At 35.6% G+C, this 15,489-nt stretch overlaps 1 protein-coding gene across 6 annotated transcripts in view; it reads right to left on the bottom strand.

Annotated features, from left to right (window-relative positions):
* LOC122447612 (PHD finger protein 11) overlaps positions 1-15,489 on the bottom strand; it is an 80,637-nt gene that overhangs the window by 59,607 nt on the left and 5,541 nt on the right. For 5 of the 6 annotated variants that reach the window (XM_043478302.1, XM_043478305.1, XM_043478301.1 and 2 more), the window contains 4 exons: positions 10,603-10,728; positions 9,523-9,588; positions 6,385-6,481; positions 899-1,462 (listed from right to left, as the gene is read on the bottom strand). In XM_043478302.1, coding sequence (XP_043334237.1) covers positions 899-1,462; positions 6,385-6,481; positions 9,523-9,588; positions 10,603-10,728 — 853 coding nt within the window. Of the gene's footprint in view, positions 1-898; positions 1,463-6,384; positions 6,482-9,522; positions 9,589-10,602; positions 10,729-14,291; positions 14,428-15,489 lie in introns of those variants that run through there. The other variant, XM_043478306.1, reaches the window with a different exon arrangement.

Raw genomic sequence — 15,489 nt, 5'->3', positions numbered from 1 at the left:
CTAACTGACAGGATGGTTAAAAACTACGATCTATACATTTTAAATTAATTCTCTTTATTTCTCTCATGCATTTTCTTTTTCCTAGTATAGGCAGCTAAGTTTGCATTAAGTTAAATGTACATATAATGCAACTCTGCTCTAACGATGCAAACCTACAAATACCAGTAAATTATACACCTTTAAAACAAAATGGTTTTCAAAGTCTTAATATATTAGAACATGTTTTCATTTTTTTATGGAATGTCAATTTTGGGATCAGGAGAGGAACCATTAACTTTCGAAAAAAGGAGCAAGGAAAAGATACGTGAAAGTAAAACATGACATATAACAGTTGAGAGCACAGGAGAAGGAAGTGGCAACCCAGTCCAGCGTTCTTGCCTGGAGAATCCCAGGGGTGGAGGAGCCTGGTGGGCTGCCTTTATGGAGTCGCACAGAATCGGACACGACTGAAGCGACTTAGCAGCAGCATAGGTTCAAATCCTGGTGCTTAAATTTGTTGACCTTACACCTGGTTTCTCAACTTCCTCATTTGTAACATGGAAATAATATTAACTACCCCATAAGACTTTGTGAGAACTAGAAAAGAAAATAGACGGAAAGCACTTATCACAATGTTCGGCACAGTTACATGGCATTAGCTCCAACTGTTGCTATGAAGAGTTACAGTAACAGATTAAGGAGAAAACTTATCACTGCAAGAAATAATTCCCAAATTAATAAAATAACTGGTGAAGAGTTTCCTTCCTATTGCTAAAGAGAGAGTGCATCTTTCTATTTTCAATTCTTGATGAACTGGTTTTAGATAAGACAGACAGACAAACGGATACACAGCAGGATTTCTTGACAAGTACCCCTACATTCAGAAGATTTTTTTGAAATGCCATGTTCTTCTACTCACATGTCTACGCAGCCCTCAGAACAGTCACATGAATCAGTAAACATGTTGGAAAAGCTGTTTAGATAATATGCTCGTGGCCACATAGTCTTTCTGTACTTAAACTGTGGAAGTTTTCTATTGTCAATTTCATTACAGAAAGAAATGGGCACCGATTCCACTCCATTGCTAATATCCACATCAGAAACAATTTCTTCTTTCTTTGGGTAATTCCGAGTCAACTGAACATAGGTATTGAAAGAAAAGTTATCTGTAAATAGAAAGTTACACTCTGTCTCAAGCAGGTAACGAAAAACTTCCTCCATGTTTCGTAGACTCCTTCCACAAGGGGTTTTATAACTCACGTGGAGTGCTGAAGAATGAGAGTTTGTCTTTGCGTGTCGTCTTTGGAAATGGCATTTGATTGGTAGCTGCAGAGGGTTTTCCCCCTTGAAGGTAAGTGGCATTTTCATCAGACAGGCGCCAGAGCACTCATGCTTTTGGTAAGATAAATTTAAAGAAGATTCTTTTTCTATAAAGTCTGCAACTTTATTTTCCATAGGGGGAACTTCCAGGTTTTCTGTAGATCTGTTTAAAATTAATTATTTATTAGAACCTCAAATTTATAGCACAATTCCCCATATTAAAAAAAAAAAAAAAACACTAAGATGATATTTAATTCCTGTATTAGTTTCTTCTCAGACAACATGAAAATAAGCCAGACTCTGAAATAAAACATCTATGTTCTGTGGTTATATAAAGTTATGTAAGTGTTTTTTTTAATCTCGTTCTGAGCACCAAATATGTGGTGTTTTTTTCCAGCATGACTTCTTCAATGAGTGTCCAATAATTCAGTTCAATTCTGGCATTATCTACCTGGAGTCAGCACCAGATTCCACAAATTAGTTCAGTCCCATAAAACTGCCCCCAATCCAGACGTGAAATGCAATTTTCAGGTCACCCACACTTCTGACCAATCCATGAGTTCCCACAACCTTCTCTTTGTTAATGGGCTGGAAAGACTAACAGAATTCAGGAAAGCACTTTAACTACTATTACCAGTTTATAATAAAAGATGCACTCAGGAACAGCCAAATGGGAGAGAGGCATGGGGCAAGGTAGCTAAGAAGGGGCATGGAGTTTCCATATGCTCTCTCCAAATGCACCCCCCTCCTAGCACCTCAAAGTGTCTGCCAACCAGGAAGCTCCAGGAGCCCTGTTGCTTTTTATAGTGGTTTAACTGCTTAAGCATGAAAGATTAAATCACTGGCGACTGGTAATTATCTCCACCTGCAGCCTTTCTCCCCTCCCTGGAGGCTTGGAGGTAGGGCTGCAAGGGCATCAAAGATTTCTTGAATGCCTGCTATGTGCCAGGTGCTATGAAAACAAAGATGAGAGCTCAGTAATCTCAAGGAACTTACATTCGAGGCAGAGAATTAAGTATTTATAATAAAGTATAAATGATATTATGAATAATGCCATGCTATATAATGTTATGGAAAGACATCTAATCTTTTTTCTGACTTTAAGGGTTCTAATTTTATAATTAATCTTTCTAGGTTCGACAGTTCAATTTCATCTGGAGTTTATACTGATGTAACATGAATATCTAACTTAAAATCTCCAAATGATATCCAATTGTTCTGGAGTCTTTTACTGAATACTGTAGACAGTCCTTTCACCTGACTTTGACTTACTAGCTTAATATCTCAAGTTCTTATAAATACACAAAAATGTTTTCTTATTTTCTAGACTCATTCTGCCTTTAGATTGATATCTTCTTTTTTCTTTTGGCCATGCTGTAGGGCATGTAGGATCTCAGTTCCCTGATCAGGGAAAGAACCCAAGTCCCCTGCACTGGTAGCATGGAGTCTTAATCACTGGACAATCAGGGAATTCCCTAAATAGCAAATTTTTGAATGAAAAACATGTATTTTCATTTTCTAGTTGCTGGAACCATTCTGAAGCCTAGTTTAGATATTGTGATTTCCTGCACTGGAGCTATGAACAGCAGCACAGTGGCCCTAACTCTATCATCTTAGCTTGAAACTCTTAACGTTTCCTAAAAAAACATTATAACATATGGATAATCCAGAAAATATTTCTGTAGTGTTAATTAAAATCATTAGTTTTCTGGTAATGGTTTCTTTTTTAAGAACACTATTCATCATTCTCTTCTTTTTCTCATCCATTTGCCCTTTTATTCTACATTTTGGGTAACCTTGTAGATTCCAGACTATACCTTTGAGTTCCTTTAATAGGCAACTTTCACAATGAATACTTCCTTAAAAGAAAGTTTGGGGTAAAACTGATTACTGTACTACTATTTACATTAGGTAATATTTGGAACTATCTATCCATCCTTAAAGGGATGGGTAAATAAAATGTATTTTCACATTATGGAAATCCAAACAACAGTTAAAGGGAATGAAACAGATCTATAACAGAGCAAGCAGCATGATTAGATCTCAAAACTAATGCTGAGTAAAGTAAGAAGGTATATATATGAATATTTATCTAAAATTTAAAAATATAAATAATAGCACTATATATTATTTAAGGCTGTGTAAATATTAAAAAAATGAACTAGAGAAATAACTGATGACAGTGACTGCTCTTTGAAAAGCAGAGAGGAGAACAGAACGTTGTCAGCGTGAGAAGTTAGGTATGGCTCAAATAGACTACAGTGTTTTGTTTTCTTTTAAAAAAAAGACATTGGAAGCACATACAATGAAATGTTAATAGCTATTAGTTCTGGCTGGTGGTAGTATAGTTTTTGCTATATTCTTTTATATGTTTTCAATCTTTAAAAATCTCAAAAAGATAGTAAAAAATATTGAATGAGAATGCAGCTAAAATGCCCACTCTCACCACTACTATTCAACATAGTTTTGGAAGTGTTGGCCACAGCAATCAGAGCAGAAAAAGAAATAAAAGGAATCCAGATAGGAAAAGTAAAACTCTGTTTGCAGACGACATGATCCTCTACATAGAAAACCCTAAAGACTCTACCAGAAAATTACTAGAGCTAATCAATGAATACAGTAATGTTGCAGGATATAAAATTAACACAAAGAAATCCCTTGCATTCCTATACACTAACAATGAGAAAACAGAAAGAGAAATTAAGGAAACAATACCATTCACCATTGCAACAAAAAGAGAATGCAGCTAAAAGATCAATGCAAATCTATCACATCCATGGACTACAATGCAATAGCACCTAATACACTAAAAACGAGGGCAGAAACAAAAAAAAAAGAGGTAAGGTTATGTTTTCCCTTATATAACTTCAATCTATTTTAGTAGTTTTTGAATAATACTGGGGGTACATTCCATAGTAAAAATATAGTCTATAATGCATTTTTTGCTGTGTTCTTCCATTTTGCTTTGTTTTTCCATTTAACTTTAATCTTCTTAGCCTAGTCCACTTTAATAAGTTATTTATTTATTTAGGTATTCAGTATTTCCTTCTTTTTTTTAAAGACTGTGCCTGGAATTGCTCTTTCCTTATTATTAAGTGCCAAGTGCCTTTCTACCACTTTTTCTTATAAGCATTACAGTATATTCTGAGCTATGAGCACTACTAGTTGTCTACCTGGGATATATATACCCTTGGCTTCATTCAGTACTGACTGAAATAAATTCTCTTAAGCTCTCATAGCTTTGTTCTGTTCTAGACTAATTTACTCTTGAGTGATTTACATAGCTACAGTGTGGCTCAGAGGGTAAAGCGTCTGTCTGCAATGCAGGAGACCTCGGTTCAATTCCTGGGTCGGGAAGATCCCCTAGAGAAGGAAATGGCAACTCACTCCAGTACTCTTGCCTGGAAAATTCCATGGATGGAGGAGCCTGGTAGGCTACAGTCCATGAGGTTGCAAAGAGTGGGACACAACTGAGCGATTCCACTAGTGTTGTATAACCAGTAAATTGAATGTTTCATTTCCCTTTTCAACTTGATTTTGAACTTTAAAACAAATAAATTATGTTCCAAGCTGGGTTCTGTAGCATTCTTTTCTACAAAATGTCATCAATTTATTTCCCCTATTTTTGGGGAAGGGGAATATGAAATATTGATGATTCAAGAAGTTCTTTGCTATGAAGGGATTAATTCAGCATATATTCAAGAGAAAAAATTGTATCTGGGGCATCCTTAGTTCTAAAGTTTATTAAAAGATTTTATTATTTACAGATTTAACTAATAACCTATATAGAGAATTATGAACCTACATAAAATACACAACTTCTAAAACTTTTCAGAAAGGGTAGGGGAAATGGATAGTTAGTTTGGGATGGACATGTATACACTGCTATATTTAAAATGGATAACCACGGAGAAGGCAATGGCAACCCACTCCAGTACTCTTGCCTGGAAAACCCCATGGATGGAGGAGCTTGGTAGGCTGCAATCCATGGGGTTGCTAAGAGTCGGACACGACTGAGCGACTTCCCTTCCACTTTTCACTTTCATGCATTGGAGAAGGAAATGGCAACCCACTCCAGTGCTCTTGCCTGGAGAATCCCAGGGACAGAGGAGCCTGGTGGGCTGCCATCTATGGGGTCGCACAGAGTCGGACACAACTGAAGTGACTTAGCAGCAGCAGCAGCAGCAGCATTAAAATTTGTGGGAGGACTCTTGGCCTAAAAATTAATTATCTTAAACATAAGGTGAAGTTTCTCCACATCTGACCGGTGCAGGCAGTTATTTCACTCATGAATTCATCAATAACTTGAGTATCTGAAAATACTTTACTAGTTAGAATTAATTCCCTTTTAGAGAGAAATCAAATTCGTTTTAAAGAATCACTATTCCAAGGGACAAGCAATAGAGAGACATTAGTTATATTGTCTTACATTAGGAAGCCTAATTTCAAAGTAAAATAACATCTGATAACATAAATTCCTATAAATGTATAAATTCCTAGTGTTCTGATTCTTTATACTCCAGTAACAAATAGCATGAGGTAGAAAATATTTAAATCTTTGTATAGTACCATATTTAAATCTTACTAGTAGAATTTGTTTGTATCTTTTTCACTTGTGTCTCTCGTCACTTATTCTTAACTTTTAAAATTCTTGGTCGAAATGGAACATAATGTCTTATTTGTCTGATTTCATCTTAGTGGGAATAAAGAATTATGTCATTTGACCTATTTATTTGATAAAAAATAAAATAAAATAAAATGGATAACCCACAAGGACCTACTGTAGAGCACAGGGAACTCTGCTCAATGTTATGTGGAAGTCTGGATGGGAGGGAGTTTGGGGAGAATGGATACATATGTATGTATGGCTGAGAGCCTTTGCCGTCCACCTGAAACTATCACAGCATTGTTAATCGGCTATACTCCAATACAAAATAAAGAAGATTTTAAAAAAAAAGTTTTCATGGGAAAGAATCCTTTTTTTATATATTTTATCTACTCTTATGTCAAATGATTAGCAACAGTAAATCGCTTTCTGGGAGCAAAAGCACTAACAACATAAATAAATTTAACTTCTACACATACTGAGAGGTGCAGTCTTTTGGAAAGAAGTCTTCATATGACGTCGAGGGCAATGAACTTGATTTGTTTTCTTCTGCATTCTGGGTCACAGACGTATGATCTACATGAAAAAATTACAAACAAGTTAAAAATGAGTCACTGTAATATCTAAATAATAACTTTATTGACTAAAGATATAAGGAGCCCTTAAATCTGAAAACATTAAGGTTTCAAAATTGAGGCAAAAATTAGGTATCAACATTTTCAAGGATATTAAGAAAATAAGACAGGATAAAATAAGACATAGAAGAAATTTCTACTGCAGAAATTCTAATTTGGCCCAAACTTCATCTGTATTTTAATCATCCTTTAAAGCAAACATCAAGTATCCCTATTTCTGCTTGTATTTTACAGAAAAAATAGTGTAACTCTCAGAGACTCTATTAAGGTTGTAAAATGGGAAGCCTTTACGTTTCTTATTCTATCACTTTCTATTTTTGCAGAGGAGGGAAAAGTATTTGGGTTGCTCTTTTTGTCTTTTCATTTGTTCATTCATAATTCTCTTAGTTTCCCCTGTATCTTTCTACACTTAATTTCATCTTGAGCCAGGATGTCCCTGGTTCATTCTTGTCTCTGTATTTTTCAACTTCACCTATTCTTACTCTCTAACATGACTTCACTATACAAATAAACTATGCAGTTAATGAAAAAAAAGTTATACATTTCCTGCTCTTATTTTGAAAAAAAAAGTGAATATGCAGAATAATCTATGTTTGTTTTTTAAAAAATTGGTTTTTTTTAATCATGCTTTTTCCTATGCAGTAGTGGACCTTAATAAAAAAGTGATTCTCTTCCTGCCTTATTATTAACTTGCATTGGTCCTTTAGTGTAGACCAGTCTTATTAAACAGAAAAAAAAAAAGTTTAAGAAAATAAAAGAGTAGTTTAAGTTATAATCCAGGGTCATGTGTGTGGATGCATGCGTCGCTTCAGTCATGTCCAGCTTTTTGTGACCTTAGGCCACCAGGCTCCTCTGTCCATGGGATTCTCCAGGCAAGAATACTGGAGATGAATACAAGAATACTTGCCATGCCCTACTCCAGGGGACCTTCCTGACCCAGGGATCGAACCTGCGTCTCATGTTTCCTGCATTGGGAAGCAGGTTCTTTACCACTAGTGCCACATGGGAAGCCCTGACCCAACGTCATCCTTGGCTAATTGGAAAGTAAACATCCCTCTTTAGTTATTGAGGTAAAGAAAGAAGATTTAAAATCTGATAGATGAAGAGAGCTACAATAACTGATTAATAAATAAGTTTCGGTCAGTGGTTAAGACTCTGTGCTCCCAATGCAGTAGGGGGCAAAAATTCAATCCCTGGTAGGGGAAGTAATAACCCAACGCAACATGGCAGAGCCTTTAAAAAAAAAAGTAAGTAAGTTTTTCAAATTAAGAATTTCTGATTTTTCCCAGCAAATTTCTTTGAATGAGCCATATAACGCCATATTAAGAAATACAAATGTAACCAAGGTATGTAAGCATAGTTAGAAACAAGATTTACTAAAAAAATGGAGATTTTTATTAACCATTAGATAAGAGAAGAAAGGAGAAATAATAGTTTCTTTCAAGAAAACAGTATCCAATTCTTTGTATGGGGATACAGCAAATATTTACAGAACTATACACAAGCAAAGAAAAATCAAACGTAGATTAGTGGTTTGGGGAATTCAGGCTGGATCTGGGATGGCTTGTTTAGACCCCAACACCAAGTCCTTTTGTTTCTCCCAGTCTCAGTATTCCTTTTAAAATAAATACTAATATGAAACTTTATTACTATGAAGTGTTTAATCCCTACACTTGCTAGCAATGTCACTACATAATTCCCTGATATTTTAAAAACATTTGCTAGCTCTACCACTAGCAAACATATACTTCTATTTTGATAAATTTATTACATTTCAGATGACCTATATAAAAATATGAGACTAGAATACTCTGCATTTCTACCAATGAAATCACTTTAAAAGAACCAAGACAAAAACCCAACTTAGTTTCTTTTACTGGGAAAGATTATTTAGAAAGAAAAAAGCTGTTTACAATTATTTCTTCTTACCACCTCTTGCACTTACAGGCTTCTCTCTTAGGAAACTAATGTAACCCCTTAAGGGTATGTTGATTCTAAGTGCTACTGTAGGCTACTGGGAGAAAGACTGTTTTCTTGAAAGAATGTACTCTCTTCTAAAACTTTACATTAGTGACTGAAAGTGAAAACATTTCTGAATAACAAAACCTTTCTTTAAAATAAACTGATGATGTTAAGCCATATTTTCAGAGATTTAAAACTCTAAGGCTCCAAATCATGACAGTTAAAATGATTACAATCTGTTGAAAATATTTAGCAGTATTAATAAAAATTCAGAAAATATACTTCCTCAACACTTTAGCAAATTGGTGATAGTCTAAGATTTATAGGATAGTGATTCTGATAACTTTTTAATTAAAAAAAGTTTTTTAACTGAAGGATAATTGATCAACAGTGTTGTGTTTGTTATATAGAAATGTGATTCAGTTATATATATATATATATATACACACACACACACACACATATATGTTCTTCTTCATATTCTTTTCCATTACGGACTATTATAGCAAATTGAATATAGTTCCCTTTACTATACAGTAGGACCTTGTTGTTTACCTAAAACAACTTTTCAATTTTTCTTTTTCTAATCCTAGTACATTATCTTTGTTCAATTCCTTTAAAGTTGATACATTGATGTTCTAATAATAATCTAGAAATGAAAAAAGTTTCCATCAATTTATCTATACCAAAATATATCTTTCTAGCATTGTTCTTTACACAAAGCAGGTTTAGAGTGGTTTGGTGTCTTGGAATTCTGTTTGGGCTTCTTATAGGAGAAGCTGTTTTGAAGAAGAGATACATTTGTTCTTCCTGAGAGGTTTAATAGGGTGTGCATGTCCTATCTATGAATGGGCAGGACTTTTCATTGACTAGGAACACTGATTTCCATAACTTACCTATATGGATCTTGCAGTTTTATTTTAAACTGTCTTTGGTTAAGGCAACATAATTAAGGCTGGCTTGCTTCAAAGCAAGAAAACAGCAGAGAATATTCTAGATTAGGATTAGAAATGTACATACCCTTTATCAATGTTGAATTGTGGCTTATAGTTGCATCTTTTACTAGAATCATTGCTTGGATATATTCTGTTAAGGAAGGGAAAAAAGAATGAAAACAATCAGCAGCAGCAGCACCTTTATTCAAGATGTCAGCTACTGTGCTATGCAATTCACTGATACATACTTTATCTCATTCAATCTTCGTAACTCCTCTGAGAGGTTTTTATGAGTATCTACTTTAAAGACAAAGAAATTGAAGCTTAGAGGTTAAGCTGTTCACTTCAGGTCAATCAGACAGAAGAGGTAGAACTGAATTCAAACCTAGATATATCAGAGTCATGAAGGAATGAGAATATTAAAATGAAAGACAGTATTAATTTTGTAGACAAACACACAACTGATTAATGTCATAGAATATCCAAAAAGAATTAAGAATATCCTGGGGAAAACAAAGAATAGGAGGGGGGAAATTTTGCTTGAAAATCATATATTCTGATGGAATGAAGGAAGTTTCCATATAAAAGTCTATATTCTACAGCTACCTGGGCTGAAGACAAATAAACAGAAAAAATAAAAACCTGGATGACTGAACTGCCTGCCGATGTAAAACCCAAGGTTTGCCTTCTGAAGACTACTAAGGCAAATCCTGTTTAAAGCAGGCAAAACATATCCATTATGTCTAAGCTGTCTCTGAAAGATTGGGTGATGGATAATCTGCTATATTTTTCTGTATGTACCAAATGTTCTACAAGGAGCACACACTAGTTTTGCAATACACCCCCTCCACCCCCGCATAAAGATAAAATGAGGGAGAGAAAAGTAGCCTGAGATAAAGAGAGATTTATTTATTTATTATTTATTATTCAAAATAATCATCTTCATCCACTTTTACAAATGTTCATAGTATGAGAAAAATGAGTTTTTATAGAAGCAGAGCATATACACAAAAAAAGCAAACAGAACTGATGTCAAGTTCTTAGAAAACAAAAGAAAATATTTTGACTTTTAAAACAAATAGCAATACTGGAAATAGAACTAAACTGTATTGCCAGTGGGTAATATTTAGCATTAAATGTGTTGAAAGTTCTTACTGCTTCATACCTTTATTTGTGGCAGACCCATCTTTGATCTTTTGTTTCAGTGATTGCAGCACATTTTGCACTTGTTCAAATATGAAATCCACTTTCCCATCATCTTCCAGCTCCATCCAGAAAGTTTCTGCATCACCTAAAGAAAAAATAAGTGAATAGCCTAAGAGCTCAACAGACATAGACTGTAACTTTCCTAAAGCACATGCCATTAAAAATCCACTTGGTTTCTAAATAAAATCAAGATTTAATTGGGTTATTACTTTCTTTCAGGAAAAACATTTTCGTCACTGTTTCTTCTTTTCTCTTTTGGCCACATGATCTTAGTTCCCTGACCAGGGACTGAACCTGGGTCCTTGGCAGTGGAAGTGTGGAGGCCTAGCCACTGGAGTACTCGGTCACTGTCTCTTTAGAAAGAATGAAAAACAAAGATAACCTAGCCATCTCCCTTATTTCTGCTAATTAAAAAAAAAAAAAAGTGTTGAAAACTAGTGAAACTATTTCTTGACTGGAAAACAGAAGGAATGATTTCATTCTGGGGTGGAAGCAGGTGTACTTATAGACAACTATACCTTTAAAATTTTTCAAGGACATAACCTCCAATGAGTATGCAAGTGGATGGTTTCAGAATGAAACATCCCAACGACTGTTGAAATAACGAAACGTCTGACACTAATGCTTTTAAAAATACCTTTGCTATCAACTTTTTAATAGTTACGTTGACTGAAGAAAAGCGAACAATCTAAAAGCTGCGAATTATGTTTTATTTGGGACCTACTGAGGACTGCAGTCTGGGAGAGAGCCTCTGTGATAGCTCTGAGAAACACCTCCCAAGAGGTAAGGGAGGAGTCAGGATAAACAGTTTTTGCTGAGAGGAAAAAATAAAACATGTACTTAAAGATCGAATGATTACTGCCGATCACAAAGAACAGATGTCTCAATTTAATGATGTTAGTGCTTTTTTATGCCTAGGGAGATACAAGAGTCTGGGCTCATTGAAATTATTCTTCAGATATGCATCTTAACTATCTACCGTCAGTATCTAGTTTTTCTACCTTCTGAATTCTCCTCAGGGAGTGCCACTTGGGGCAGATGTAGATGTTGGCTTGATGGCAGACAGCACTCACTATTTTCTGAAATGGCAGGCAACATTTTTTTTGTTCACAGTGACGTGAGGCAAAATAATGTTTAAAGCCTTTATAAAGTTATATAGATAAACCAACATTTCAGATGCTCAGCAAACTAACACTGTAATCAAAAATTTCCATCCTTTCACAGTTGAAAACAGAAATATGAGAAATGCCATGAAAATAAACTGACAAAAGTCAAATCTCACACCATGTTTAAAAGTAACAAAAATACCTAAAATGTTAAACACAAATTATTTCTAAAATAGATAACATTAATGTATAAAATGCTTAAAATGAATAGGGCCTTAAGCAAAGGAGGCACATAATAACTGCACTGCAGACAGGTCACTTGAGAAGCCACTGGGAGGATTAATGAGCAGACAGCACAGTAAGTTCACCCAAAAATACATTTTCCTTCATAAAAATTAAACCCAGAACCTCCGAGAGAGTAACGGTGGGGAATTCTTCAAAGGAGGCTTAGACTTCAAAGTCCCAACTCTCCCTGGGAGCCATCTTACCCAAAGGGGACCTCTGGCTAATGAGGGCCGCCGCTCTCCAGCAGCCTCAGGAGGAGCACTGCTTCCCTGTAGACTCTCTGGCCTGTCGTGTACTACACAAGACTAAGCCTACTTTTAACTCCCCAAAGCACAGTTCAAAGGTTTCAACACTTGAAAAAAAAAACCAAAACCACCACAATGTGAAAAGGCAAAAGGGATGAGAAATGATGTCTTAGAGAAAGGTAGGGGCTGTGACATGGAGGGCCTTGCGTGCCATGCTAAGCAATCTTATTTTTATATGGAAGGCAATGGGGAGCCACTTAAGTGGTTTAAGCATCTTATCATTATGTCTTATCATTATGTTTGTTTTTAAGAATATCACTCACAGGGCAGTGGGAAAGGGAGTCAAGACTGATTTCTATGTTTCTGATTTGGTCAACCATATGTGTAATACTGGTATTATTTGCAATAGGGAATAAAGTAGAGCAACAAGTGAGAAATTCAAGCAGCGTTAGGTAAAGAGGATACGTAGGTTCCAGAGTAAGATCTGGTCCAGATATACAAGTTAATTTTGGAGTCAAGAATACAAAAATTCTTGACTGAAGCCACAGAGGAGATGTGATTAGAGAGAATGTGAAGAACGAGAAGGGTTTTCTGTAAAACATCAACATGTAAGTGATGAGAATAAGAAAAAGGAAACATGGAGACTGAGAAGGAATATAGCAGCAGATACTTGAGCTGAAACTCAAATCAGTAAACTAATACTACTGCTACTTGCCTCTAGAAATGAAGATCATCTTACAGCTCCACTGTCTGTCCAAGTTTGCTCCATTATTCAGCTAGATACTAAGATTTATTGCAAGAACATAATCATGAAGCAAGAGGTACGGCACCTTTGCAAAGAAGGAAGACAAGTAAACTACATAGTTATACTATATGTCTTCCAATCTCACATGAGACAGAAAGTCTTTGTAAATAGGCAATGCTCATGAATCACGTTGACCTGAGGTCATTTAGCAGATGAATATTTATGGAGTGCTTAGTAAATACATTGATAATGACCTAGGTACATGTATATGTATGTATTTATATTTCTCCATCCATTCCTTGAAGAGCTTCAGGGCAGTGGTCCAGAGAATCCCTAGACACCTTTGAGCCTGTTATCAGTAAAGTACAGTCTACGAATTCTCGGCTGGTGGGGCTTCCCTGGTGGCTCAGATGGTAAAGAATCCACCTGCAATACAGGACACCTGGGTTTGATCCCTGGGTGAGGACGATATCCTGGAGAAGGGAATGGCAACCCACTCCAGTATTCTTGCCTAGAGAATCCCCATGGATAGAGGAGCCTGGGGGGCTATAGTCCATGGGTCGCAAAGAGTTGGACATGACTGAGCAACTAAGCACAGCATAGCACAAATCCTTTCAGACAATACACTAGGTCAAACTATTTTAACAGTAATACAAGATATTATTTGCCTTTTTCTTCCCTATATTGACATTAGCTGATAGTTCAAAAGCTCTGGTGAATAAAAGTGCTGGAGCCTTAGTGTGAATCAAGGCAGTTGCACCAAACTACCACCGTATTGTACTGTTTCTCACCAATTTCACTTAAGGTCCTTGATAAAGCAACATAAGTAATTACCACAGTACAATGGCTCTTTCAATGAAAAACACTAGTGAGATCATTTTGAGTTGTAAGATAAACTAGCTTTCTTCTTCTCCCATGGAAAACCATTTTTCCTTAAAAGAAATACTAATAAAAATAATGGTTTTCTGACTGGGTGTTTGGTACACATTTTCTCAAACTTGAAGGACAAAACTAATGGCAGTCATGGCTAATGATAAAATTCAAGCTACTTTAATTTTCAAATTAAAATTGAAAATTTAGAAAACTTGCATCTGCCATGGTAAATTTGAAAGGTTCTCACTAATTCATCATTTTCTGATGATTGATAGCAATATTAACAAATGTAATTTTAAAATATTGTGATTAAATGTGTCAACATTTGGAAAAATCTGCATAATTCATTGCATCAATGTTTTCCAAGTGGCCAATGCATGTTATAAAATCATACCTGTGTAAGAGACCCATTCAACTGCTACTGCTAAGTCACTTCAGTTGTGTCCGACTCTGTGCGACCCCATCCCTGGGATTCTCCAGGCAAGAACACTGGAGTGGGTTGCCATTTCCTTCTCCAATGCATGAAAGTGAAAAGTGAAAGTGAAGTCGCTCAGTCATGTCTGACTCTTTGCAACCCCATGGACTGCAGCCTACCAGGCTCCTCCGTCCATGGGATTTTCCAGGCAAGAAGAGTACTGGAGTGGGGTGCCATTGCCTTCTCCGAGACCTATTCAAAGTGCAAGACAAATCAATGGATTTTAATGTAACAGTGTAAAGAAAGCACACTGATATGAATTCAGATTCCACACTATAACTAACCTTGAAGGAATGATTACTTGTTGAGTTTTGTAGCTGTATCAAAGAAAAATTTCCACGATTATCTGAGAGGCTATTAAAATATTCTTCCTTTTTCCAACTTCTTGTCTGTGTGAAGCTTCATTTTCTTTATATATTTACACCAAAGCCTCATATCACAACAGACTGAAGGCAGAAGCAGATATGAGAATCTCTCTTCTATTAAGCCAACTATCAGAGATTCGTAAAAATAAAAAGCAGTGGTTTTCTCACTAATTTTTTTGTTTCAGAAAATAGTTCTCTCTCACGTAATTTATATTAACATGTTGGGTTTATTATTTTAAAAATATAGGTCAATTACCATTTTTGAAGCTTCTCAATTTCTTAATACAGTAAATATAAACAGATATGAACCACATAAACAAAAGCTATTGAGGGTTTTAAATACTTTTAAGAGTATAAAGTAGTCCTGAAATCAAAAGAAGGCTTGAAACCACTGGCCTAGATAACTCTCCAGTGAAATAGGTACTATAATCTGTATAACAATTCACCTACTACACATATGTTAAAGGGTGGTGAAACTGTTCTGTATGATACTGTAATGGTGTATACATGACATTACGCATTCATCAAAACCCACAGTACTTGAAAGCACAAAGAGGGAAGCTTAATGCACGTAATATCATTTAAGAGATCAGGGATCCCACGAAAGCATGTATACTCAACTTTGCTGAAGGGCTGGGTGGAAAAGATGCTGATTGAAACAACTTTGGAAATAAGTGGACTCTGTAAAACTACAGGCAAAAGGAACTTGCACAAGCACTGAGGCTTCTCACTTCGGAATGAGTTTATACTTC

This window comes from Cervus canadensis, chromosome 9 (genome assembly GCF_019320065.1).
Source record: "Cervus canadensis isolate Bull #8, Minnesota chromosome 9, ASM1932006v1, whole genome shotgun sequence".
Taxonomy (NCBI): Eukaryota; Metazoa; Chordata; class Mammalia; order Artiodactyla; family Cervidae; genus Cervus; species Cervus canadensis.
Note: the sequence above shows the minus strand (reverse complement) of the source record. Positions and strands in the feature narration are given on the sequence as shown.